The sequence below is a fragment of the Capricornis sumatraensis genome, chromosome 5 (genome assembly GCF_032405125.1).
Source record: "Capricornis sumatraensis isolate serow.1 chromosome 5, serow.2, whole genome shotgun sequence".
Taxonomy (NCBI): Eukaryota; Metazoa; Chordata; class Mammalia; order Artiodactyla; family Bovidae; genus Capricornis; species Capricornis sumatraensis.
This window is the reverse complement of record NC_091073.1, coordinates 10,101,391-10,126,285: the sequence shown is the minus strand read 5'-3', so window position 1 is coordinate 10,126,285 and position 24,895 is coordinate 10,101,391. Positions and strand designations below refer to the sequence as shown.

Here is a 24,895-nt window from a genome sequence, read left to right as displayed (position 1 = left end):
CACCCTGTGCCTTAACTGTCCATCCCACATCTGTTTCCTCCTCTAGGTGACAAATGACCTGGGGCTCAGCAGCAATGAGGAGGACGCATAAGGCGCACATCAGAGCTGGGAAATGAGGAAGTGGACCTCCCTGTGACCCAGCAGGACCTGCAGCCTCAGAGGAAGGGAGTGCAGCCACGACCCTTCCCTCCAGCCCATGCCCCCTTTCCCTGGTGGCCACGCCCTTTCCCTGGTGGCATGCCCCTTCCCTCCAGCTCACGCCCCCTTCCCCTGGTGGCCAGCTCCTCCTCTCTGATGGCCACGCCCATTCCCTTCAGCTCACGCCCTTTCCTTGGTGGCCACGCCCCTCCTCTGGTGGCCACGCCCCTTCCCTCCAGCTCCCTCCCTTTCCCTGGTGGCCACGGCCCTTCTCTCCTGACTTCCCAGAGCCTGATGCTGGGCCAGCACCCTCCCCTGACGTCCGCAGCCCCTCCCCTCTCTCTCCGGCAGGAACAGAAGAGACTGCAGCTCTTGGATGGTATAAGCACGGCCCAGGTCAGCTGGGTATGCTCCCATGGTAGGTGTCCTCAGATGTTACAGGAAAATAGGTCAGAAATGCAAAGACACCAAAAGACCCCAGCAAGGCCAGCCCACAACACCCCAGCTCTCTTCAGAGGCCTGCAGCCATTTTCAATCCCTCACCTCCTCTTCCCACTGGGGATACACACAAACTGCAATTTATTCCATAAAATATCCACAGTAACATATATTAGATTGGCATCGGGTGACAATCATCTATTGAATATCCTTATGGCGATCCTAGACACCAACTTCCAAATTATAGACACTAAGTCAGCATCTTCCAAGGGACTCAGGCAGCCATGAGGCTCTGCTGCCAGCCCACAGAGGGAGCCCGGGCTGGCCCGCTTGGCGGTGGGAGGGCACACAGCCCCCGGGCCTCAGGTCTGACATCACCTGCTTTCCCAGGGAGACCTGTGCACCAGGAACTCTGAGTTTAGCTGCTACACACTCAGCTTAATAAGTCACGAGCTGGGAGGAGGCCATGGTGCGCACCTTTACTCGGAACCCTCCCAGCCTGGTGTGACTGGCAGTTGGGCCTTTAAAACTCACCTTCGAAGCTCCCTTTGTGGAGCAATAGAGGCCGGATCTCCGCAAACACACATACAGCTTCTTCCACGATTTCCTTCCCAGCTCCTTCACGTGCAAAAACCCTTGAACCTCAGGACAACTACTGGAGTTTAAGAAATTCTGTTGAAAGAAAATTTTAAAAGTCAGATAATACTGACGTGAAATTATGAGGACATACTATGAGCGTCATTGACACTGGAACATTTTATGAATTACCAAAATACTCTTTTTGTATTAAACTGAGTGCTTTCAAATATCTTTCCTTTCAAAAGTCTTAAAATTCCCATCTAAATGGGTGGTGCCTAAAATATAATTCGTGTTTAAACACACAAGCAAACAGATCTTTTTAACGCTGAAAAACAGAAGTCATAAATCTCCTAATAAGACAATATGTTTAAGCATCCTGCCCTTTATTCTATTTTTCCTTAGAAATCCCAGTCTGATCCTCAGAATTTGGGCAACAGAAGTGCCAGAAGCACTGATCAGGAGCACGTGGGCTGGGAGAAGCCATCTGGCTGTCACTTTGACCACATGTCCCCTGGTGAAGCTGTGTGTCCTGTGTCTGTCCGTCTCCTGAAACAAACACCCACTGTCCCCATTAACTCCGCCCACTGGCAGCACCTCTTTCTTTGGGAAAGAGAGGGCCGGAGCCAGGTCTGGGGTGACCCTTGTGGGTCCCCGCCACTGACTGAAACAGACATTTCTCCTTCTGCAGGTGGGACAGCCCAGCTGGGCAGGTCCCACTGCTCCCCAGGCAGTGCTTCTGGGGTCTCCAGAGGTCACTGTACCCCTCACCAAGCACCAAATCATTTCAAATCAGGCAACTAAGATGCAGAAATCATTTGCCCCTCATTGTGCATAAACCAGGATAACTAAGTATGGACAACTCTAGCCAGAGTACACAGATGCTGTGGTGGGAGGGCCCAGAACAGAATATGGAGGCTCTCAGCTTCCAGAGGCAGAAGAAATAAAGCAGGAAAGGGAGGGCTCACAGAAGAATTCTATAGGAACTACATTCTAGTACTTTCTCATATTATATAGAAGGAAATGGCAACCCACTCCAGTGTTCTTGCCTGGAGAATCCCAGGGACGGCGGAGCCTGGTGGGCTGCCGTCTCTGGGGTCGCACAGAGTTGGACACGACTGAAGCGACTTGGCAGCAGCAGCAGCAGGAAGTGCTGGTTACGTTAGTGAATTGTTTATTCTCTCACTTAACACACTGTTAAGAGATACATTTTTAGGGGCACAGAGGAATATTCTGACTTCCTAGAAGAGCATGAGTCAGCAGTAAGTGTGGAGAGGTGGCTGGTGGCCCCCTCCATCAGTAGGGGAGGGAAAGGCCAGGTTTAACTAGGAGCAGACTTTAGGAAGCGAGGAGACAATGAAGATAGGTATGTTGGGTTTTTTAGAGTATAAGAAGTAACTTTTTAAGGATTTTAGAGCAACCTAATCAGTTCTGGGGACTTCCCAAGTGGTGCTAGTGATAAAGAACACACCTGTCAAAGCCAGAGACTGAAGAGACGCAGGTTTGATCCCTGGGTTGGGAAGATCCCCTGGAGAAGGGCATGGCAACCCACTCCAGTATTCTGCCTGGAGGGTCCCGTGGACAGAGGAGCCTGCTGGGCCACAGTCCATGGGGTCGCGAAGAGCTGGACAGGACTGAGCAACTTAGCATGCATGCATGGATCAGTTTTTGCTATGAGACGGACCCACTCTTGCTGTAGCGATTTCCAGGGCCTTGTGCTTGGAGATGGGGTTGGTGCTCGCAGGGGACATGGGAGCTACAGCTTCTCTACCCCACTCTCCTGCTCCGATGGCCTCTCCCAGTCTATCCTGTTTCTAAGTGCTTGTTTTGAGGAAGCCTGGCTGTGTGCGTGCTAAGTCACTTCAGTTGTGTCCAACTCTGCGACCTCATGGACTGTAGCCTGCCAGGCTCCTCTGCCCATGGGATTCTCCAGCAAGAATACTGGAGTGGGTTGCCAGGCCCTCCTCTAGGGGATCTTCCCCACCCAGGGATCGAACCTGAGTCGCTCATGTCTCCTGCAGTGGCAAGTGGGTTCTTTACCAGTAGCGTCACCTGGGAAGCCTGGCTACACACAGCTTTCCCAAGTAAATATGTATTCCTGGATACTCTAAATTCCAACAGGAGCCAAGGCTCATATTTGTGAGGACGAGCTCAACCGATCCAAGTTTCTACCAGGCCCCTGGGACAGCCCGAGAGCATGATGCAACAACTCCAGCAGAAGCCTCCTCCTGCCCAGTACCTGCAGAAGCTGGGTGTGACTGCCGTTGGACTGCTGGCACCACGTAACCATCTGTTCTGGGAAGAAATTCTAGGATGTGCAAAAACAAAGACGGTAAAGGTTAGCTTCCAAGTGGGGAAAACCTACTTACAGACATGCCAGTACTAAAAAACATCCCTCTAGGCACGATTATGGACAATCTGTATTTAAAATGATGGCCCTTTTAATTTATCACACAGTGGAAACACTGACTTCAGAAAGGCTGCATCTTCTGTTAAACGCAGGATCAAGTTTGAAGTCTGTGATGCCCTCTCTGACCCACGCCTCACAGTGTACCCAGGCAGAGGGCTGCCCCACTCCCTAACTCAAGGACACAGGTGGGTGCCCAAGACAAAGAACTCTTGAAACCAGGACATGAGCACGGGGATGTGAAGAAGCCTTTTCTGGTGCGTTATCCAAAAGCAGTTATCAGATCTCTTCTTTTCAATAAAAAAGCAGCTAAACTATCAGGACCAGAAGTAGGCACTGGGACTTCTCCCCGCAGCTACTGCTGCTGTGACTCAGGACTGGGGCTCATGCCACGGCAGGTACGAGGTTCCCCCTGCTGACATCCCACAAGGCAAGGGCCCCAGCTCCCCAAAATAGAAAACTCCAAGAAACCAGCTTAATATACCCAGATGTTGATTTCTCTACTGCTTCTTCCCCCAATAATCCCAAAGCAATATTTGCTACTTGCCAAGAGTAATGAGTTTTTATTTTACTGAATATTTGACCAAGTTGCTCCAGTTGAACTAAGAACTTCCAAAATAACTGAAGAAGCTCACCCCAGCTCTCTCTCTCCATTTAGAGGCTGACCTCCTTATCCACTGTTACTTTTGGGAAAAGGAGACGGTTACTTTGGTCAGAACAAAGGCATTCAATTATGCATCAGAGAGACGGTTTCCAGCCAGTATTGCTGGGTTAACTAGCAACACTGATTTTCAAACCATCTGCCTCCCACGACATTTCAGTCAGTTATTTTGTGATCAGCTACAATGAAACTCAAGTAGTTTATACTTGCAATATTTCCAGAGTTCCAAACCCCAAATCCAAAGTGATAAAACTCACCATGGGATTTTTGAAAAACTCGTATTTTGCATAATTCTTCCTGAATAAAAATTTACTTTCACTTGCCATGGTGCTCTCCACCTGGACCACCAGCTCATGGTCTTCCAAGCACCGCTCTGCAGGAGAAAGTATTGTCGGAGATGAGACCGGCAGAACCTTCCAGGCAGCCTCGCAAGCAAATACAAAACCCGACTTTTCCACTCTTTAAGCATCGTGGCGAAGATGAGACCGAGAGCTAAACTCAATTGAAATCTCACTTTAATGTGTTATCAAGCGCATAAGAGGTCTTAGGACTCAGAGTATGAGGAACTCAGATCAGTCCTTGCTTTTGCATACTTCTTTTCAATTTGGCATCAACAAAGCTTAAGGAGAGAGTCAATAAAGACTCTTCACAGGATTTCCCCAGTGGTCCAGCGGTTGAGACCCTGCTTTACAATGCAGGGGTCGTGGGTTCAATCCCTGGTCAGAGAACTAAGATCCCACATGTGTGGGGTAACTAAGACCTATGTGCCACAACTAAGACCCGGCACAGCCAAATAAAAACTATCTCTAAAAAGGACTCTTTGTAAATGATTTTGCCTTTAAATTAAGAAATGTCAACTCTTGAAAAGAACAGGGACTCTAACAACTGGGAAAACACCTAAAGACAGAGCGGGGGAGCTCTGAGCACGGAGGATGCACAGGTGGGCAGATAGAGGGGCACCAGGCAGGGTACGGCTTTGATTGCAAGAAACTCAGCCACCTGGGGGTGAACATGGGGCAGGGGCGTGACCAGCAGGCAGCCTGTCCCCATAACTGGCTTAGCGCCAGAGCCCATGCTAACCACACGCATCCTAGAGCCGCTCTCACAGCTGGACCGGGTTGTTGGGAAGGACACGCACATCACATGGCCCTCATGCAAGCATGCACACACACACTCCTCAGCGCAGGACTTGGCCGCACCACCAACCTGGGGTAGGCTCTCCCTCACAGCCTGAACGCTCTGGTTCCACGGGGAGCACAAGGAACCACTCTGCTGCGTGGCTGGCGCCCACCACGTGTCCACACGCAGCCTGCTGACGGGGTGGCGGGAACTAACCTCATTCCCTAATGCGATAAATGACGAGCGGGAACCCAGGGCAGCTTCGAGTGTGAACCGAGGCCAAAACGGTAGGGAAGTAGGTACTATGAAGCTGACCCAAAAGGGCCATGTCAGCCCTTCCCAGCCCCACCTCCGTTAACATTGCCAGCCGGGAAGCCCCAGAAAGTCTCATCTTCAGGGAAGGATGAAGTGGAGGGCAACAGCACTCCGAGTCAAAGGCATCTCAGAACGTGGGAGAATTCCTGTCCATGAAGGACACGGTCACCAGGGCACTGGTCTGAGCCGGGTATGATGGCATGCAGAGCACACTCAGCCTTGGTTTGATATCAGGGCAGGATTCCTTGGTAGAGACATACTCAAAGCCTGAATTTCCTCCCCCTGATGGACAGAAAGCTCAGGCACCTCAGTATGGGCCAGACCGGGCACTGGCGCTGACCCATCGACAGGCCCCAGATGTGAGGGGAACTGGCCAGCAATCCAGGAGCCACACGCACTGCCTGCGGTCTCCCCAGGACAGAAGAGAGGAACCAGGGGCAGCCCGAGCATGCTTAAAACAGCTCCATCTGCCACCGAGACAGGGGTCAGCAAACAGAATAAAATAAAAATAGATGCCACCACCACCAAAATAGGAATTAGCACCTGTCTTCCATTTAGAACAAACTCATGACTTTCCTGAAGACTTTAATTCAGAGAAAAATATTTCTGTCGTTATGAGGGGAAAACTACTACAACCCAATAGCCTGATGATGGTTGGTTTATAGATTTAAGGCTTTTTCATCAGGTAAAATACGGAGAAGGAAATGGCAGCTCACTCTAGTATTCCTGCTTGGAGAATTGCACGGACAGAGGAGCCCACGGGGTTGCAAAGAGTTGGACGTGACTGAGTGACTCACACACACACGTAACAGGTAGAATAAGGAGAAATAAAAGAGCAGGCGGCAACGATCTGGTCCTCCGGACAGGAGCTACCAGCTGCACGGGGCACCCAGACGCCACGTCCCAGGCAGGCTCCTCTCCTCCCGGCCCAGCAACCCTGGGAGAGCTGCACACAGCAGCGTAAGCAGACTGCCAAGGGTCCCCGCAGCAGCTGCTTCTCCGCCCAGGGTCACTCTGCTGACTCCACAAGGCCCAGACACAGAAACAACTTAAAAGTCCACTGACAGAGGAATGGGCAAAGAAGACGTGGGCACATATACAATGGAATACCACTCAGCCATAAAAGCGAGACGAAATAACGCCGCTTCCAGCAAAATGGATGGACCCAGAGATTACCGTATCAAGTGAAGTGAGTCAGAAGGAGAAAGACAAACACCATACGATACCACTTCTACGTGGACTCTAAACCGCAACACAAATGAACAAATCTATGAAGCAGAGACAGACTCCCAGACACAGAGAGCAGACTTGTGGTTGCCAGGGGGAGGGAAGGACTGGAAGGCTGGAATTAGCAGATGCAAACTGTTATATACAGGATGGGTGAACAAGGTCCTACTGTACAGCACAGGGCCTGCGACAAACCAGAATGGAAAAGAATGCAAAAAAGAATATATATGTGTGTGTAGGACTGAGTCACTCTGCTGTACAGCACAAATTAATACAATACTGTAAATCAACTAAACTTCAATTCTTTTTTTAAAAAAAAAGCTTATTTTACTTCTGTGGCCATGCAGTGGACACAGGACTCCTCTGCAGAAACCCAGGCAGCCCCAGCGGGTGGGGCGGGGCTGGCAGACCCAGGGCCCAGCCAACCGCACTAGGAGGTGTCAGCATCCCCCTTCGCTGACCCCCGCAGCCCCTCAGATCAGCACAGCCCGCATGGCACAGATCAGAGCACTGACCAGTTGCCCAGGGGATCGCCTGGCTATGCGGAGCTGTGAGAAGCAAAACATGCCCCCAGAAAACATCCTGCTGTCTAGATCTGCCCAACAAGCAGCTTCCTGCTAGGTGTATCCTTCAGTGGGGAAAGGGTGTCATTTGGTGCCTTTGAGATGTAACAGACACAGAGATAGAGATGAGGATCAGCCTGCAAAGGCATCTGTGAGCGTCAGGGCTGAGGGTGGGCAGCTGCTTCTCCCACGACCGCTGTCTGCACGTGCAGATGTCGGGGTCTGGATGCACTGGGCCTTCCAAAGCGCGGCTGCTGTACCCTTCTCATCTGACCAGGAACAAACCCAAATCAGGAAACACGTGACACAGTCACCTAAGACCACTGACCACTCAGGGCTCTGCCCCAGCCTTTATGCCAAAGTGCCACAGGACGAGCACTGTAGGAGCCGACAGCAGCACCAGGAGGGGCGTCGTACCTGGCTGTGGCCACAAGTCCAGTTCAGGGGGAGGGCAGGGAGGGTCCCCCCAGCCAAGACGTCGCCCACTCACGCCGGCAGCTGCCCCTGGGCCTGTGCCTCTGTGAGCATGATGCTCTGCTGAGGGCACCCTCAGAGGCTGGAGAGCCCACACGTATGCATGGTCTCTGACTAATGGAAAGGAAGTAACTGTCCCACATCCCCTAAATCATCACTCGTTTCTGAGTGTGAAAAAGCTTAGTACTGTTACGGTTATCATAGCTTAGCTGCAAAGACTGGCACAGTAATTGTGGCTGGAAATGCTCAAATTCTGAGGCTACACATTGACTCAACCACTTGCCTGAGGGACCTGCACGCATCATCTCCCTTTGGCCTGAGCCACCAGCCCTGTACACATGCAGGTTCCAGGAGCATTCCCGACATACACTTGACAAGAGTGTGACCTTTTGGAGAGAGAGTCAGTGACCGGGGAGATGGGGCTGGTGGCTCTGCCCTGAGAATGGTGGGGCAAGAGGTCGCAGATGCGTGTGCCGGGGGTCTGGGGAACACAAGAACACCACCTAGCACAGAGAACACCCCACGCAAGGGGAGTTATGCCGAAACACCCAGGCTGCTCTGAAAGGTGCTCCCGCAACCCTGCCCCGTGGAAAGCTTGAAACAGGCTGCCGGACCTTGCTCTTCCCACTACTGGGTGTCTGACCATTAAGCGCTGGTGGATAAATAGAAAGAATCAGACTTTCACCTAAAGAACAACAGATCAGAAAGAAAATGACAGGCTTAGATCACAAAGAGAAGAACAGGCAGGGCAGACACAGGGACGGGAATGGATAAGCTTTTTGCGGACAGTGGGAGGTTTCCCCAGATGCTGAAACATCTACAGAACCTAGTCACTAGGACCACGGGCCCGCTCACTGCTCACGAAAAAGGAGCCAGTGGGAGAAAGTGAGGAGGAAGCTTCTGAGGGGACTTTTTGTGTCTGTAATTCAGCTCACTGACTTCTTTTTGTCAAACAGGATCCAAATATTCTTTGTCATGTTTATGATTTTACTGGCTCCTCTCCTTCTTTGTTCCCCCTTTCTACTTGGCTATAATGAACTGCTGTTCCCTAGAGGGGAGTATGTCAATCCATCTGTGAATCAGAGAAAGAATAAAGAATGAAACTTGTGAGGATCACGTCCCTGAGACTACTGTGTATGTGCAATTCATTTCTTATTCCCTCAGAATAAATTTTCTTCATGTGATGAATCATCTCCCAGGGATTAACACACATCATGTCTCCACTATATGATGTTATAGCAGGTGCTACGAGAAGAAATACTGGAATAACAATTTCTCAAGCAGGCCTTGTATGTGACAATGTTCTGTCTGTCTGCATCCACTGCACACATTCTCTGTGGACAGTGACAGTCATGTATTAGAATATCTGCTGAAGATGCTTTCATAGTTCCTTGTAAATTAGAAGTGGCCAGACTCTTGCATAGTCTTTCAACGATATTCATTATATTTGGATCTAATTATGCAGATACATCTTTAACATTAATTCTCTATGTATCTCTGTACACATGTATATGGATATATACGCACATGCGTACATGCATATGTATATATGTCCATATATACATGTGTGTGCCCGTGTGCGCACATACAAACGGCAGGGCTCCGACACTATCTAGTTTCCAAATTTACTTGTGTGTCAGCAGATGCCTTGGGTGGCCCTATCAGACCACTAGGGCGATGTCTCACACTGGAGCTTCCAGTCAGTTGCTCATTGAGCACCGCTGAATGTACCCGGTAAAAGGTTGCTGCGGACCAAGGAAAAAGCCTCAGATGACACACAAGTGCACTGCACATCCGCAGTGACAGGAAAGAAGTCAGAAGTGCTTAGCGCTTACTTTAAACCGCACACCGTCTGTCTGACAGCACAGCGGAGCCAGAACACGTGACCTCAAGCAGTGCCAACTCAAATGTACCTCGTATTACGTAGGCTTAGATTGTATAATATGAGTTGCACAAATGCCAGTTAGTGAAAGGAATATTCCAGACCTAGGTTTAATTTCAATTTATTAATTGTTCTAAAAGGTTATAAGAAAGACTTTCAACTATGGGAAGAAGTTTCCAAGCTGTGCAGTTTTTCTCTCCTTCAAGACATGGAAAGAAAATAGAGCTGACTTACATACAGAAAATTCTGGTTTTAAATACTTGCCTGTGATTTTAGAAGCACCATACATTATCCAATAAAAAATTAAATGAAAGTTTGAAAAGCTTCTTTACCTGAAATAAGCCACCAAACAAACAAACCTCAAACTTTTAATAGGTTCTGTAAATAGTACACATTTCAAAATAATCTCTTGCTCTCTCAAATACCCAGAGACACTGTGGGAAACTCAAACTTAGATGACATTGCCCCCTTGACTCCTGGGGGCCTCCCTGTGCCTTCCTGCAGGCTGTCACCACGGCTCCCCAACCCCATCTGGTGAAGGAACGGCTCTGCAAAGCGATGCCGGAATCTTCCAGGGCACCTCTGGCTGACTCCCCAGAGCACAGGTGTGCCGCAAGCCCCGGGCCTCTCACAGCCAGTCCTCCTGCTGGACCAGAGGGACCCTCCTTCCTACTGTGTTCTAGCCCTTGAGAATTACTGCTCCAAACATCCAAGAGTGAGATTCCGGAAGCACCAGAAGGGAGAGGGCCACGAGCGAGGAAAGAGAGAATTTAGAAGAGGAGAAGCAGCAGGAGCACAGATAAACCACCTGCTCCACTGGCAGGGACACTGCAGTGACAGTCGGGCATCTGCTGGTGGTGGCCTTCACCCGGCAGCACCCTGAGTACCCACTGCTGCTCCCCACCCGGAGCTGCTCCCCGTCCCAGAGCTGCTCCCCAGCCTGGAGCTGCCCCCACCTGGACCTGCTCCCCCTCCTAGAGCTGCTTCCACTTCTGGAGCTGCTCCCCCTCCTGAAGCTGCTCCTGCCCAGAGCTGCTCCCCATCCTGGAGCTGCTACCCCTCCTGAAGCTGCCCCTGCCCAGAGCTGCTCCCCATCCTGGAGCTGCTCACCACCCAGAGCTGCTCCCACACCTGGTGCTGCCCCCCACCCAGACCTGCTCCCCCTCCTGGAGCTGCCCCCACCCAGAGCTGCTCCCCCTCCTGGAGCTGCCCCTACCCAGAGCTACCCCCACCCAGACCTGCCCCCCTCCTGGAGCTGCACCCCCCTTCTGAAGCTGCTCCCCCTCCTGGAGCTGCCCCCGCCCAGAGCTGCCCCTCGCCCAGAGCTGCCCCCACCCAGACCTGCCCCCCTCCTGGAGCTGCCCCCTGCCCAGAGCTGCCCCCACTCAGACCTGCCCCCCTCCTGAAGCTGCTCTCCCACCTGGAGCTGCCCCCTCCCAGAGCTGCCCCCACCCAGACCGGCTCCCCACCTAATCCCAGGTGTGGGTGGTGCTCCACCAGCGCCCAGCTGTTGTCGTCCACACAGTGACTTCTGTAAACCAGCAGCTGGCACAGGTCCCTGGCCGTCATGTCTGCCAGAATCTCCACCACTTTGCTTGTCCCGTCTTCACTGAAGACTTTAACATCCTGCAACACAAGAATATGACACTTCCAGATGAACAACTTCGGGTCTTCAGAGATAAACACTGATACAACACACTAGGGGAAAATTATAGATGACAGCACTCCAACATGTATTATTGGTTTTCCAGCAGGTGACCACAGGCTGCACCCATCAACACTCCCCTCTTATCCCCTGCAGATGCACAGGACAGATAGGATTCCAACACAGGCTCTGAAAACACCCAAGAGACCTCCAGGACATATGGCCAAACCAATGTACGAGCTGCTTTTCCGTGGTCTGTCTCAGGAAGTCCCAGATTTCCTTTTAATGCTGCTGGTGGTCTTGGGGTGGGACAGTTTACAGCTGAACCAACTGAAAGCAAGAGACGCCCCGCAGGAATCCCTAACTCTGGGTGACTCCAGCTGCTCTCCCTTTCAAGCGTCCCCAGTGCCGCAGGCAGCACCCACTGTCTCCTCCCGTCATTCCCTACCCACCTCATGCTCACTGTAGCTCAGGAAGAAGATGAGAAAAGGAACATGAATACGCCGAAACTCAAACAACTGAAAAGGGCAGTCCCCAAACTCTTTGGTCCTCCCCCTACAAAATTCCAAGCCAGCTTTGTTTCCCAAGAGCTGTTCAAAGCCATGGCCTATGGCAGCTCCCAGACAGGGGAATGGCCAAGCAAAAATTCAGAGACCAAACATTTTCTCTGTCCCAACTGCAAAATCAGTAGGGGTGTAGCCTTGAGAGGAAACATGAGACGCTTAAAACAATCTTACCTCAACAGCATGGAAAAAGCAGTCAGAGGAACAAGATGGCATTTTAAATCAAGACTGTGTCTTGAAGGGGAGTGTATCCCCAGCCTTTCCCACTGTCCCTGGCAGGCAGGACCCCCACTCCGGGCACCAACCCACCGACAGAGGCCTGGTGGGCAGGCTGTCTCTGGGCAGCAGGGCAGCTGCTACAAGGCTGCCTTTGGCTCGGTCCTCTAGCTCGTGAATTAAGCCACGCGGGGCAGACCAATCAGGGCCTTGCCTGGGCCTGATGCAATCGCTCCACTACTCAGTGCTCCCGCCCGAGGTGGAGGTGATGACAACAGGACAACAACACGAGGCTCAGACCAGTGCTCCAGCAAAACGCCCGCTCACTCCTCCCCACGGTCATGATGCCCAGGCAGGATGCTTGGCCCGAGCACGTGTGTTCTCTGAACTCAGGCCTGGCTGCCAAATCTCTCAGCAACCTTGAGCCCTGCAAGGCATGCTATCACTTGCAAGTTTGGAGCTGGAGCTTTCTGTGGCCCGAATGTCAGCTGGTCCTGAGGAGTTGGCTCCACTCCCTCCCTCCCCGCTCCAAGTCCTTTTTCTCGAGTTTTGATTAAGTGCAGAATTTGAACATTTCTCTCCACCGCGAGGAGTCTCACAGGAGACGGTGAGTTGCTAACATGAAGTCCACAGGGAGGGTGTGTTCCCCTGAGAACTGTCCACAGCAGACTTAGAGTCTCAGAGCCAGAGGGCAGACAGGACCACCCCAGGGACTGAGCTCTCTCCACCAGCCGTTCAACCTGGTGGGGGCGGGTCAGGACTCAGGAGCCTGCTTATAACTCACATTCATCTTAAATGAAACCCACTGCATGTCTTTTCTGGAACTGACGTTTCACTGAATGACAGTCCTACTTCTCCAAAACCAAGTAAATATTCAAATACAGATAACATGACTGAGTTTATGAAAACAAAATGGAATTTTCACAAAGAAAACATGTCTCTGGTGTACAGGCAAAAACTCCGTAAGAACAAATACATTAATACAAAAGAAAAACAAACCTAGAAAAAGAATTCATACAATTGATATATATGCTAATTACATAAGTACATAATCATAAATATGTAAATTATAAATATATAAATCTTCCACAGCACTGCAAACATACAAATACCCAAATCAGCATGTTCCTAATTTTCCTTCTTTCCTAAGTTTCTAAGTGAACTTATCTGTGATTACAACGAATATTATCTTCTCTAGGAAGTTTAAATTAGGTTGAAGTGTGTTTCCTGTCTCTCTCCAAGTGTCTTCCTGCCCAAATCAGCCAGAGCAGCAGCTTTTAAATCTTCTTTTCAGTCCCACTGCACTTTCCTTTAAACTCTTTCTTCATTTCCCTTTGCTCCAAGACCGTGCCCCCAGAGGCCTAAATATAGACCGAGTATTAAAGTCTAAGATGTGCTTGGTCATATGGCCACGTCCCCAGCTTTCAGATCCCCAGAGCCAGGGGCCTGCTGGGGGTGGGGCAGGCAGGCTGCAGCCTGTGACACAGACAGACACAAGGGTTACAGGCGGCCAGGACAGGACCTCAGCTCCGCCCCGACACAGCGCCATCCAGTTATCTCGCCAAAGTCACCAGGGCCTGCTGACCAGATTAAACAGGCCCCAAGGCAGAAAGCCAAGGAAGCCACCATACACACCCACAGTCTCACCCAGGGAGCGTGGCGAGCTCGAGAGGAGACTGTAACCAACCAACGCACAGACGAAGGTGCTGTTGGAACTGCCAGCCTCTAAAGCCAGCAGCTCCAGAAGGGGCGTCTTGCCCTGTGCCCACCACCCCTGCAGTCAGCAACGGGGCAGGGCCGGGCTCATTCTGGAAACAAGTGAGAGTCGTCCATCTCAGCCTTTGGTGCAGCAGGCCTGGGCTGAGGGATGCCGGGGAGCGGGCTAAGGTCCCGAGTGAGATGCTCATGGTCCTGTGAGGGCGGGATGCAGGAGCTTCTTTCTCGTTAGCTTGCCAAGGCCTCCACTCCACTAACTCAGTTCAGCCAGGATGAGATCGACCCCGAGGGGACACAGGGCTTCAGGGTAAACCTGTTTGGGGAACACACGGATCTGGGTCCTGTGAGGTGGTTGAGGGGACGGGACTCAGAGCACAGACCAGCAGCGCCAGTCTGGCCTGGTCACTCCCTGGCTCTGTGACCCCAGTGATGGAAGGGGAAGCATCATTCATGACCCCCCTGCCTGAGGTAGGGGTTCTGGGGAGAATCAGACCCACTGCAATCTGGCCTCAGCAGCAACTAGCCATGGGGACTTGGCTGGCCTGGCCTCTCTGTGCCTGTAAAGAGGGGATCTGGCAGCAGCCTCATGGGGTCAGCCTGGCTGGGGCTAACGGGAGCCTCTTCTGAAAAGCTCCCAGCCCCCTTTGCCTACCCCCAGAGTGCCCTCACATGCGCTGGGGAGCTGGGGACAAGGCAGGAGCTCGCTGAAGGCCTGAGACACAGGCGAGGCGGGGGACTAGACCCGGACAGCCATGACTGACTCCGGTTTGCAAAGAAGACAGCAGACCTCATGATCACTGAGATTCAGTGGGAGCAGTAACTCGGAAAAGCCAACTGCTGAATCCTCCGTCTTTGCACTGCAAAGGAAATTAAGTAGCTAATTGCGTTTAAAGACAAAACTGCCATTTATTACAGAATCACCTATATGGGAAAAGAATCTGAAAAAAGACTAGATATGAAAATGAAAGTGTTAGTTGCTCAGTCATGTTTGACTCTCTGTGACCCCATGGACTGTAGCCCGCCAGGCTCCTCTGTCCATGGAATTCTCCAGCCAAGAATACTGCAGTGGGTTGCCATTTCCTTCTCCAGGAGATCTTCCCAACCCAGGGATCAAACCCAGGTCTCCCACATTGCAGGCAGATTCTTTACCATCTAAGCCACCAGGGAAGCCTAGAATAGATCTATGTATATGCATTAACTGAATCACTTGCAATGAACACACTGTAAATCAACTATATCCTAGTATATAAACTATCTAACGTAAAACTATTTTTTAAACACCAAAAAACTAAAAAAAGAGCAAATCATGTTCAACGTAACACCTCCTTATAAACTTAGAAAACATGAGAACGTATGCCGTCTGCATGGTGGAATTCCGATTCTGAAATTTGTAATAAATTCCTGGACTGTATTGCTTTCTTGCTGTATAAATGATAAAAATAAATAAGCTTTGAATTAAAAAATACCATTAGAGAGGGATAATTACGTCAACAGCTTGAGACTCCTCCAGCTCAGGGTTCACGGGGGGAGGAAGGCTGTGCCACACGCAGTCCTCTGACTGGCTTGGTGCCGCAGCCCGTCCTAAAAGCCTTGACGTGGGAACAGAGGTTCTGTTTTTCCTGCAGCTCTGTTGACACCTTTGCTGCATTCGCTGTGCAGAGAGGGGAGCAAGAGCTTGGATCTGTGCAAATGTGCAGGAAGGAGTTTAAGAAGAGCTGGGGTTGAAGATACATCATGTCCACGGCCTCCAACAGGCAGACAGACGGAGGGACACCTCCCTCCTGCCGCCGTTATTTCTGCTTCGGGGACCAAACATTTCCTGCTGGGGCCTTGCAGGTCGGAGTCTTGTCTGAATCCTGCAGACTCTTGACACTGGCAGAGACCAACCCATGAAAACGGCAAGCGGAGGCCTCTCAACCCTTTGTCTCAGGGTCGGCCGAGGTGCAGGGCATCCCTGGGGGGTCGGAGGGCTCTCAGTGCTAGGGCTGAGCCGAGTAGATAGGCCATCCTGGGCACAGGACCCAGAGAGCCTGCTGCGTCTGAGCTCAGCGCTTGTCTCAGTTCTTTATCATCCAACTTTCTCCTCAGTTCAAAAGCCCTCTGGGTCCTGCTTAAATACATTTTCAAAGTGAGGGTGTAAGCTGGGCTTCTCATTAACTCCCGAAGCCTCCTGTAAATCCTGTGGGTAAACCCTTAGGGAGAAGCCAGGCTGTATCCAAGGGCCACCAGGGGGCATCCAGGTGGGAAGATCAATGTCGAAAGGGAAGCCACACTAGAAGTTGCTCAGCACCACTACCGATTACAGAAATGTGAATCAAAACCACAGTGAGGGACCACCTCACATGGGTCAGAATGGCCAAGCTCAGAAAGTCTAGAGACAACTAACAAAGGAGACGACGTGGAGAGAAGAGAATGCTGCTGTGCTGTGGGTGGGACTGTAAACTCACACAGCCACTGTGGAGGACAGAATGGATGTTCCTAAAAACGTCTAAGAAGAGCTGCCACGTCATCCTGCAATCCCAGCCCTGGGCGCGTATTCAGAAAAGATGAGAACTCTAATTTGGAAAGACACGTGCACCCCAGTGTTCACAGCAGTACTCTTCACATGAAACAACCTAAGTATCCATCGACAGAGAAACGGATAAAGAAGCTGTGGTACATAGATACAATGGAATTCTACTCAGCCATGAAAAAGTGTGAAATAACGCCATCTGCGGCAACATGGATGGACCTGGAGATTGCTGAGGGAAGTAAGGTAGAGACAGAGAAATATCATATGATGCAACTTATATGTGGAATCTAAAGAAATGATACAAATGAACTCGTCTACAAAACAGAAACAGACTCACAGACAAAGAAAACTTTTGGTTACCAGAGGTGAAAGGGAGGGGTGGACTAATTAGAAGTCTGGGGGTAGCAGATACAGAGTACTACGTATGAGACATCAACAGCAAGGTCCTACTGTGCAGCACAGGGGACAGTATACAGTGTCGCGTAATAAACTACAGTGGACAAGATCTGAGCAAGGAGATACATCCACACGTGCTCTCTGTGTGCTAAGTCGCTTCAGTGGTTTCCATCTCTGGGCCACCCTCGGGACTGCAGCCTGCCAGGCTCCTCTGTCCATGGGATTCTCCAGACAAGATGAATCAGTTTGTTGTATAAATGAAACCAACATATTGTGAACTAACTATATTTCAATTTAAAAAATATCGAAAGGGAGGGAAGAGTGGGTGATGGGGTTGGGAGGTGTGGGGGAAACCCTGGTCTGGCCGGGCTTGTGAGGAGGGAAAACAGCAAAGCCAGTGGCGCCTGGGCAGTGGCAGGTACAGTCCTGAGCACAGCAGAGGCCACAGTGGGGCCCCACACGAACTCCCTCCAAGGTCAGGATCCCTCTCTCCCACCCAGACACAGGGTAGAAGCCGCAGGCGGGGAGGGCCGCTCTCCCAGAGGGAGGAGACGGGTCCACTGGGGCCCAGGTCTGAAGCAGGGCCTCTGCTGACTGCCTTTCTCTCTGCAAGAGGCTTCCCGGGAGCCACCAGAGGCTGCTGACTCCGGGGGCCCTCAGAGCCCCCATGTGGCGCGGCCTAGCAAATGTGGATGAAATTAGATGTGCTTCAGATTAGGGCAGGGCCAGGGCTGGGCTGGGTTTGTTTTAGTGAAAAGAATGTAATTCCACTGACTTCTGTTTTCAGTTCTGTTCTAAACTGATGTTCTTTTGAGCCACAAGGAATGACAACTGAAGCCCACCGTACGCTGCGACAACATTAGCATCATTCTGTTCAACAACACGGACCCAAAGGGACTTTAAAAAAAACAAGGGTCTGCGTTATAATCTACTGATTTCAAGTTTCAGAGACAATTAAAAATATTATAAGTCCTCACAATCCTTTCTAAAGGAATTAAAGTTCTAAAAACAACTCACAAAGTAGTTCCTGGAAGTCAAGCACAGACCTGGAGCCCCCCACGGACACCCTCGTTGCCTGGTGCTCGTGGGCAAGCTTCAGGGCGCAAGGCTGCCTGCTGGCACTTCAAAGTCACTACCTGGAAGAATCAATTTTGACTGGCTCACCTGTATTTCTTTTCAAGTTTCCTAGAATAGATACATACAGCCTATTACTTTGAGAAGAGCAATTTGTACAGAGTGGTATCTTATAGGAAATAAAAATAACAGCTGTTTAAAAAACATCCTAGGGACTTTCCTGGTGGTCCAGTGGTTAAGACTTTGCCTTCCAGTGAAGGGGGTGTGGGTGTGATCCCTGGTAAGGAGTTAAGATCTCACAAGCCTCAAAGGCAAAAAATCAAAACATAAACAGCAGAAGCAATATTATAACAAATTCAATAAAGCCTTCAAAAATGGTTCACCGCCGCCCCTCTTCCCCCAAATCCTATTCTCCTTTGTTAAGGTAGAGAGGAACCAATGGGCCCCACTTCCATGGAGCTGAGAGAAGATTCTCAGCGCTTCTCTGGGCATCAGAGTCCTTACACGCACAGGGCTGCTCCCGGGGCCTATCTGGCCCCCACTAGCAGGGTCCTGAGCTGTCCTGGGAGCGTCTGTTCACATCTCTTTCTCTGCAGAGCGCCTGGGGCCTGGCCTGGCTTGCTGCTCTGACTGCCTATTCACCCGGGGAAGCACTACCCACTGCCTGCCATACCTGCCTCCCTTCTTCCTGAGGGTCAGAGCGCAGCTGAGGCTTCCCTTCCACTCCACCGCAGCGACCTGCTGTGACTCTGCAGCCCTGCGCCAAGCCATTCTCATCTACAAGCCTCCCCTCCCCGCAAGCTTCCAGGACTAGGCACCACGGCTGGGCTCTGGGTCATGCAGGGGGTGTGCGAGTCTCTGCCGAGAGATGCCCCGTCCTGCCTGCCTGCCCACGGTCCTGAGAGCTGTGGAGGGTGGCTGCTTTACAACGTACAGGAGAGGACGTCATTCAGGGTGCAGGCGACACGGGTGTTCCCATGCTCTGAGCTCTGTGTAAGGACAAGGCTGGTGGCCTCCAGGATATGCCAAGTCAGGAGCAGATGGGGTCATACAGAGGGGACATTCCTGACACATACACATACATGGAGCAGATGGGGTCATACAGACGGGAGATTCCTGACACACACACTTTTGTTGGTGTTCAGCTGCTAGGGCATGTCTGATTCTTTGCAGCTGCATGAACTGCAGCACGCCAGGCTTCCCTGTCCTCCACATATCTGTATAAATACACACACATGCATATACACACAAATGTACACACACAAACACTCATGCATAACAGAGGGACTGGTCTGAGTGTAACTTTCGGTTGGGCAACCAGCCCTGCGCCAGCAACAACAGCACTGTCGTGTTTGTGCTGACAAGCGCCCACGTTCACACCCAAGCCATTCAGGGGACACAGATACGTTCATCTTTTTTCGCAGGTCTCACTGTAACATGTTTGGAAAACACATTACGGGACACAGGAAAGAATGTGGCCATCGCTGACAACGCCCAGGCTCACAGTTACAGCTCTCGAGGGTGTCCTTCCCGTCTTCCCCTGCACCGCTGTTTATAAATAGATGTGTGGCCACCACCGGGCTCAGACGGCGTCTGAGGTTTTACAGTCGTGGTGCCAGCTTCATGTGACACCAGCAACATCATGGTGTGCCCAGGTCACTGTGTTTCCCCAGTGTGTTAGCGCTGGCGGGGGATTTCTGCTCACGGCTGTGGGGAAGGCGGTGCTGTCCCAGGGCTGCCCACTCAGTGGCTTCTCAGTGATCCTTCTTCCCACAGAGCGCCCTGGCACATCTTTACATCAGTCTTGGAGTGTGGCATGAATTATTTTCTCAGGATAAATGGCCGGACGTCAATTTTCCCAGAGTACCCCCTCTAAGAGGGGAAATATTTCCGAGAAAGGAGATGACATGTGTTTGGCAGAATGCGTACTATTCCTTAAAGCACAGGCCTCCTCTGAGCATCTCCAAACCTCCACCCCCCATTAGGCAAGCACTCATCAAACAAGCACTGGGTGCTGGCCCCCCTCTCCTGATGTCCAAGGCATCCCGCTCCCCAACCCCAACCCCACGTGATCTAAGTGCATCATTACGGAGACTGTAGAAGCTGCCAGCGTGGGATTCAAGCTCCTGCTCTCCACTCCCTGCATGAGCCATCCCACCCTAGACCTTCGACATCCTCAACCCCAAAGAGAGGGATGTTACACAGGCTGATGGTGTCACTCACAGATAGGCACGCAACGCCACTGCCCAGAGCAAATGCTCCATATACGCTCATTCCAGACACACGCCTCTCGACTCCTCCTCCTGGGGCATCATGTGCCTAAAGATCCCCCCTCCCCACCGGCTGCAGGACAGAGACTGTCCACAGCACCAATTGAGGAAGGGGGAGCACTTGGCAGGAAGCTCACCCTGGGCTTCTGCTAAGCTCAGAGACTTCTATGGGGTTTTCAACTGTTTCTAGTCTAATCAGTTGAAAATCCAAGAATTCGAAGTTTGCACTGTATTTCAAGCAGCTGAAGCCCACGATGAGAGGCAGTGATGGTCCTTGAGAAAAGAGGCTCCTATCATGGTCCGTCCATCCTGGGGGCGGTGAAGGCTGTGCTGTGCCCAGAGCAGGGGTTGGCGAGATGACCTGTAAGGGGTCTGCTGACTGGGTTCTCTCTCTAGCTCTGCTGGGCGCAGGCAGCCCTGAGGCATGAATGTGGTGCTGAAACTTGCAAGGTGGCCTGGGAGTGGGTTTTTCAGTGTGGATCAGAGCCCCTGAAGGAGCAAACTCCCACAGCCAAGCCCTTCCCTGGGGTGGCAGTGTCTTGTAAGGGAATTCATGGCACTAGGGTTACAGATGTGTAGTGTAAATGCAATTCCTACATAAGTACAAAGTTTTTCAAAAGTGAGATTAAGGAATTAGGTGTCACAATGGTATTGTGTATTAATGGTATTAAGTATTGTTAAGAAAACAGTCTGGATCTTTTATAGAAATAGACTAAAAGATTTATAGATAAACGATATGATGGCTGGAATTTGGGTCAAAACAATATAATATATAAGGGGGTGTGGTTTGACAGTTGTGGGGTCTGGGTGGGGGGCATGTGGGGTTCACCACTATTCTACTTTTGTACAAGTTCTATTCCTCATGGAAAAAGAAGGATAAAGAAAGCCACAGGAGAAACAGAGCAAATTTGAAGACTTTTCCTGGCTAATCTACTTGAAGAACTGAACCCACATTTTCTCTTACGAATCTTAAAATGTAGTAGAGAAAGCGGTACCCCTTCCCTTCCTGAGTGGTTCCTGACGGAGGCTGGACACCCCCCCATGCCCCCACCGAGGCACATTTGGCCACATCTGAGATATCTCTGATTGTCACAAGTGGTGTGTGTGTGTCGGGGGGGACTACTATCATCTGTAAGCTGAGGCACGATTGCTGCTGAACATAATCCAGGGCCCGGGATGGCCCCACATCACTGGGACAATGTGAGGTCAAACCAAACAAGGACTGCAGTGGCCATGAGTCATGGAATCCAATAACAATTAACCTGCTCTTAAGACAAATAATCACACACCCAGACACAGCTGGGAGAGAAGCGCTGCTCATCCTCACGGCTGAAGGCCGACTGACAAACGCAGAACAACAGGGCGGGAGTCGCCACACGGGAACCGGCCAAAGGAGGTCGGAGGACGACGCAGGTAACACGGCTCCAAGCTCCCTTCCTTTCAACTCCTTTCTAGTTGCAAGGGAAAGATGCCACGTCGCAATGGAGAAACCTAGCCGACAGGACTAATACATACCCACATTAGTGACAAGAGAAACCAGCATCACAGCGTCCCGAACTCCTGCCCCGAGAAGGAAGCAGCTGCCTGTGGTCTGCCCACCACGTACAGCCTGAAGGGGCCCCAAAGAAACCTCCTACAAAGCAAAGGCAGGGCTCTAGTAACCGCGTACGTGACAGACGACACGGAGTGGTCAGATTGGGCCCCACTTGGAAGGAGATTAGAGACACTGAAACCAGCGCAGAGGCGGGGCCTGTAAGGGTTCATGAACCAGAAAAAAAAGAAGCTATAAAGAACACTGGGAGGATGTGTGGATCCCGGGGGAAGGCGGGCGGGTGAGATGAACTGGGAGACTGGATTGACATATATACACTATTGATGCTACGTATAAAATAGGTAACTAATGAGAATCTGCTGTGTAACACAGGGAACTCTACTCAGAGCTCTGTGGTGACCTGAATGGAAACCAATCCAAAGAAGAGTGGGTGTATGTATCGTTGATTCGCTTTGTTGTACTAACGCAACACTGTAAAGCAACTATATTCCAATAAAAAATTTTTTTTAAAAAGGACAATTAGAGACTCTGACTAAGGTTTGGATCCCTGCACTTATTAATGCGAACACCCTGATTTTGGTAACTGCTGTGTGCTACAGTGCGCCGTTATACACACATTTATACACATTGGCATAAATGTACAGGAGCAAGGAAAATGATTTAAATGGGGCAGCATGTGAGCAGCTAGGGAATCTGAGCCAAGAGCTACAGGAGGGCTTTGTGTCATTACTGCAGAGGCTCTATAGGTTTGAAGTTATTTCAAAGTAAAAGTTTAAAAAACACATCGTGTGACAATAATGACCCGCAGGCCCTTCCTCAATCAGCATCTCACGCCTGCCGTCACCGACAGGGGGCAGGGTCACAGAGACAGCGCTCCGCACCAAGAGGCTCCTCCTCCTTCCCCATTTGTATCTGTTTTCACAGTCAGGAGGGTTAAGACCCCAAATCCGCAGGCACCAGGGAGTTCAGCCCCGGTCAGGCTCAGGAATATGTGCAGAATGCAAAGACGGCGCTTCGGTTCACACAGGCGTGCGGCCGCACCTGCCCTCGGAAAGCCCACGTCCACGCTGGCGCACTGCGACGCGGCCGCGCACCGAGCCCGGCAGCCGCGCACCGAGCCCGGCAGCCGCGCACCGAGCCCGGCAGCCGCGCACCGAGCCCGGCAGCCGCGCACCGAGCCCGGCAGCCGCGCACCGAGCCCGGCAGCCGCGCACCGAGCCCGGCAGCCGCGCACCGAGCCCGGCAGCCGCGCACCGAGCCCGGCAGCCGCGCACCGAGCCCGGCAGCCGCGCACCGAGCCCGGCAGCCGCGCACCGAGCCCGGCAGCCGCGCACCGAGCCCGGCAGCCGCGCACCGAGCCCGGCAGCCGCGCACCGAGCCCGGCAGCCGCGCACCGAGCCCGGCAGCCGCGCACCGAGCCCGGCAGCCCGGCAGCCACGCAGAGAGCCCGGCGGCCAGAGCCACAACGCGGCCTCCCCTCGCCACTGCCTGTCCCTCTGTTCTGTGATGCCAGGGCAGGCCACCCCGCAGATCAGCCCCCTAGACCACCCGAGCCGCACTGACTAGGGTGGCTCTGCCCTCAGGCCAACGTGCTATCTTTATCTCAAGCCCTGCAATATTTACCAGCATCCAGTTTCAGCGAACGTCTGGCCTGAGAGGCAGGGCAGGTCTTACGGGTCTTTAGGCACGAGGGGGCCTCCAGCTGCGCCCCAAGCAGCATCCCCGCCCCCCTCAATAAGGGCGTGATATCAGATTCTGTGCAGACCTTGGCTCACGCCTACTGGGCCAGCACAGGCGTCCCAGCCGCTGCCCCGCTATTGTGCTGACATTGTTACATGGGGGAGCCGGCACGGGAGGACACACAGCTGGATGCAAAGGACACAATACACCTGAAGACTGACAAGATTTACCGGACGTTTAGAAAAAGTGAAATCCGGGGAGCTGAGAGACAGACATGAGTTGCTAGGTTATAAAAGGACCACAACCTCTAGGCCTTCCTTGGGTCCAGACCATGCAGACGGTGAGCCCCACAGTCTAGACTGCAGCCACACGGCTGCTGTGCGGGGCTTCATACACACACACGAGCTTCATACACACACACACACACAGAGTCATAAACACACGCAGCCTTTAACCAGCAATTGCTGTGCTGAGAATCTGTCTAAGCTTACCAGTATATCTATTGACCTACCCACCTACCCATCATCTATCTAACCACCCAGCTCTCCACCATTAAGTGACCAAAGACCTTTTTACTAAGAATCAAGAATACTTATCTGTAGATACAATTCTCACTCTCAAAATCCCAAATCCCCTCCAAAACATATCTGCTAGGAATGACCTTATACCAATAACCTTTGTACCACCAATAACACTTTCTTTTTGGGAAAGTCAACTTATCTACCATTACAGAGAGATTATATAGTTACAAGAATACCACTAAAGATCAAGACTTAGTGACAGTAATTAATGAGAAGTCCCTTAAAAAGCAGAAGATGTTCATTGGTATCAGTGGGCATCCCTGTTTGCTGCATTTTCGTAACTAAAATCAGGCCACAGAAGGGAAACCCTTTGCTGAGGGCCGAGGCTGGATCCCTGGGCTGCAGCACCGTCCATCTGTACGGGCAGCAGGGCTGCTCAGCTCTGCTCACCTTAGACCAGGGATCCGCAGGGGAGAAACGTAAGCCAAACGCCAGGGGGACCAACTCCTCAACAACCAGGAAAGCACAAGGCTCTACCCAACACGGACTCAGAAGATGCAACGCCAAAGAGAGAGCAGTACCTGAAAGCGAAGGCGCGCACCTTACCCCGCCCTCCGGCTGCTGGGGTCTCCAGCTCAGAGGCTTCCAGGGCGACACGTACGCAAATGCTCCTGCAGCAAACCGCCCTTTGGGTCTGTCTCTTTACTCCCAGACGGGCTCAGTAAATACCTTCTAGAGTTTCTTGAAGCTTCGGAAACAGCCAATGGAAATGACGGATTGCTTGGAGTCGGCTTCATCACGGGGGAGTGACTTAGCTGCCACTCGGGGCCAGTGAAATGAGACACAAGACACCCAGACTGGGTTCTTCTGTTCCTTAAGCAGGGGTCAGCCAGGCTCCAGGGCCTTCTCGTTGTACTATACAGGGCACACAGCCCTCTGATGACAACTAT

General features: G+C 51.7%; 1 protein-coding gene across 3 annotated transcripts in view; it reads right to left on the bottom strand.

The window, feature by feature from the left end:
• GRB10 (growth factor receptor bound protein 10) overlaps positions 1–24,895 on the bottom strand; it is a 215,468-nt gene that overhangs the window by 29,914 nt on the left and 160,659 nt on the right. For all 3 annotated transcript variants that reach the window (XM_068973463.1, XM_068973464.1, XM_068973465.1), the window contains 4 exons: positions 11,270–11,426; positions 4,478–4,593; positions 3,392–3,460; positions 1,111–1,248 (listed from right to left, as the gene is read on the bottom strand). In XM_068973463.1, the coding sequence (XP_068829564.1) occupies positions 1,111–1,248; positions 3,392–3,460; positions 4,478–4,593; positions 11,270–11,426 (480 nt within the window). The remainder of the gene's footprint in view (positions 1–1,110; positions 1,249–3,391; positions 3,461–4,477; positions 4,594–11,269; positions 11,427–24,895) is intronic.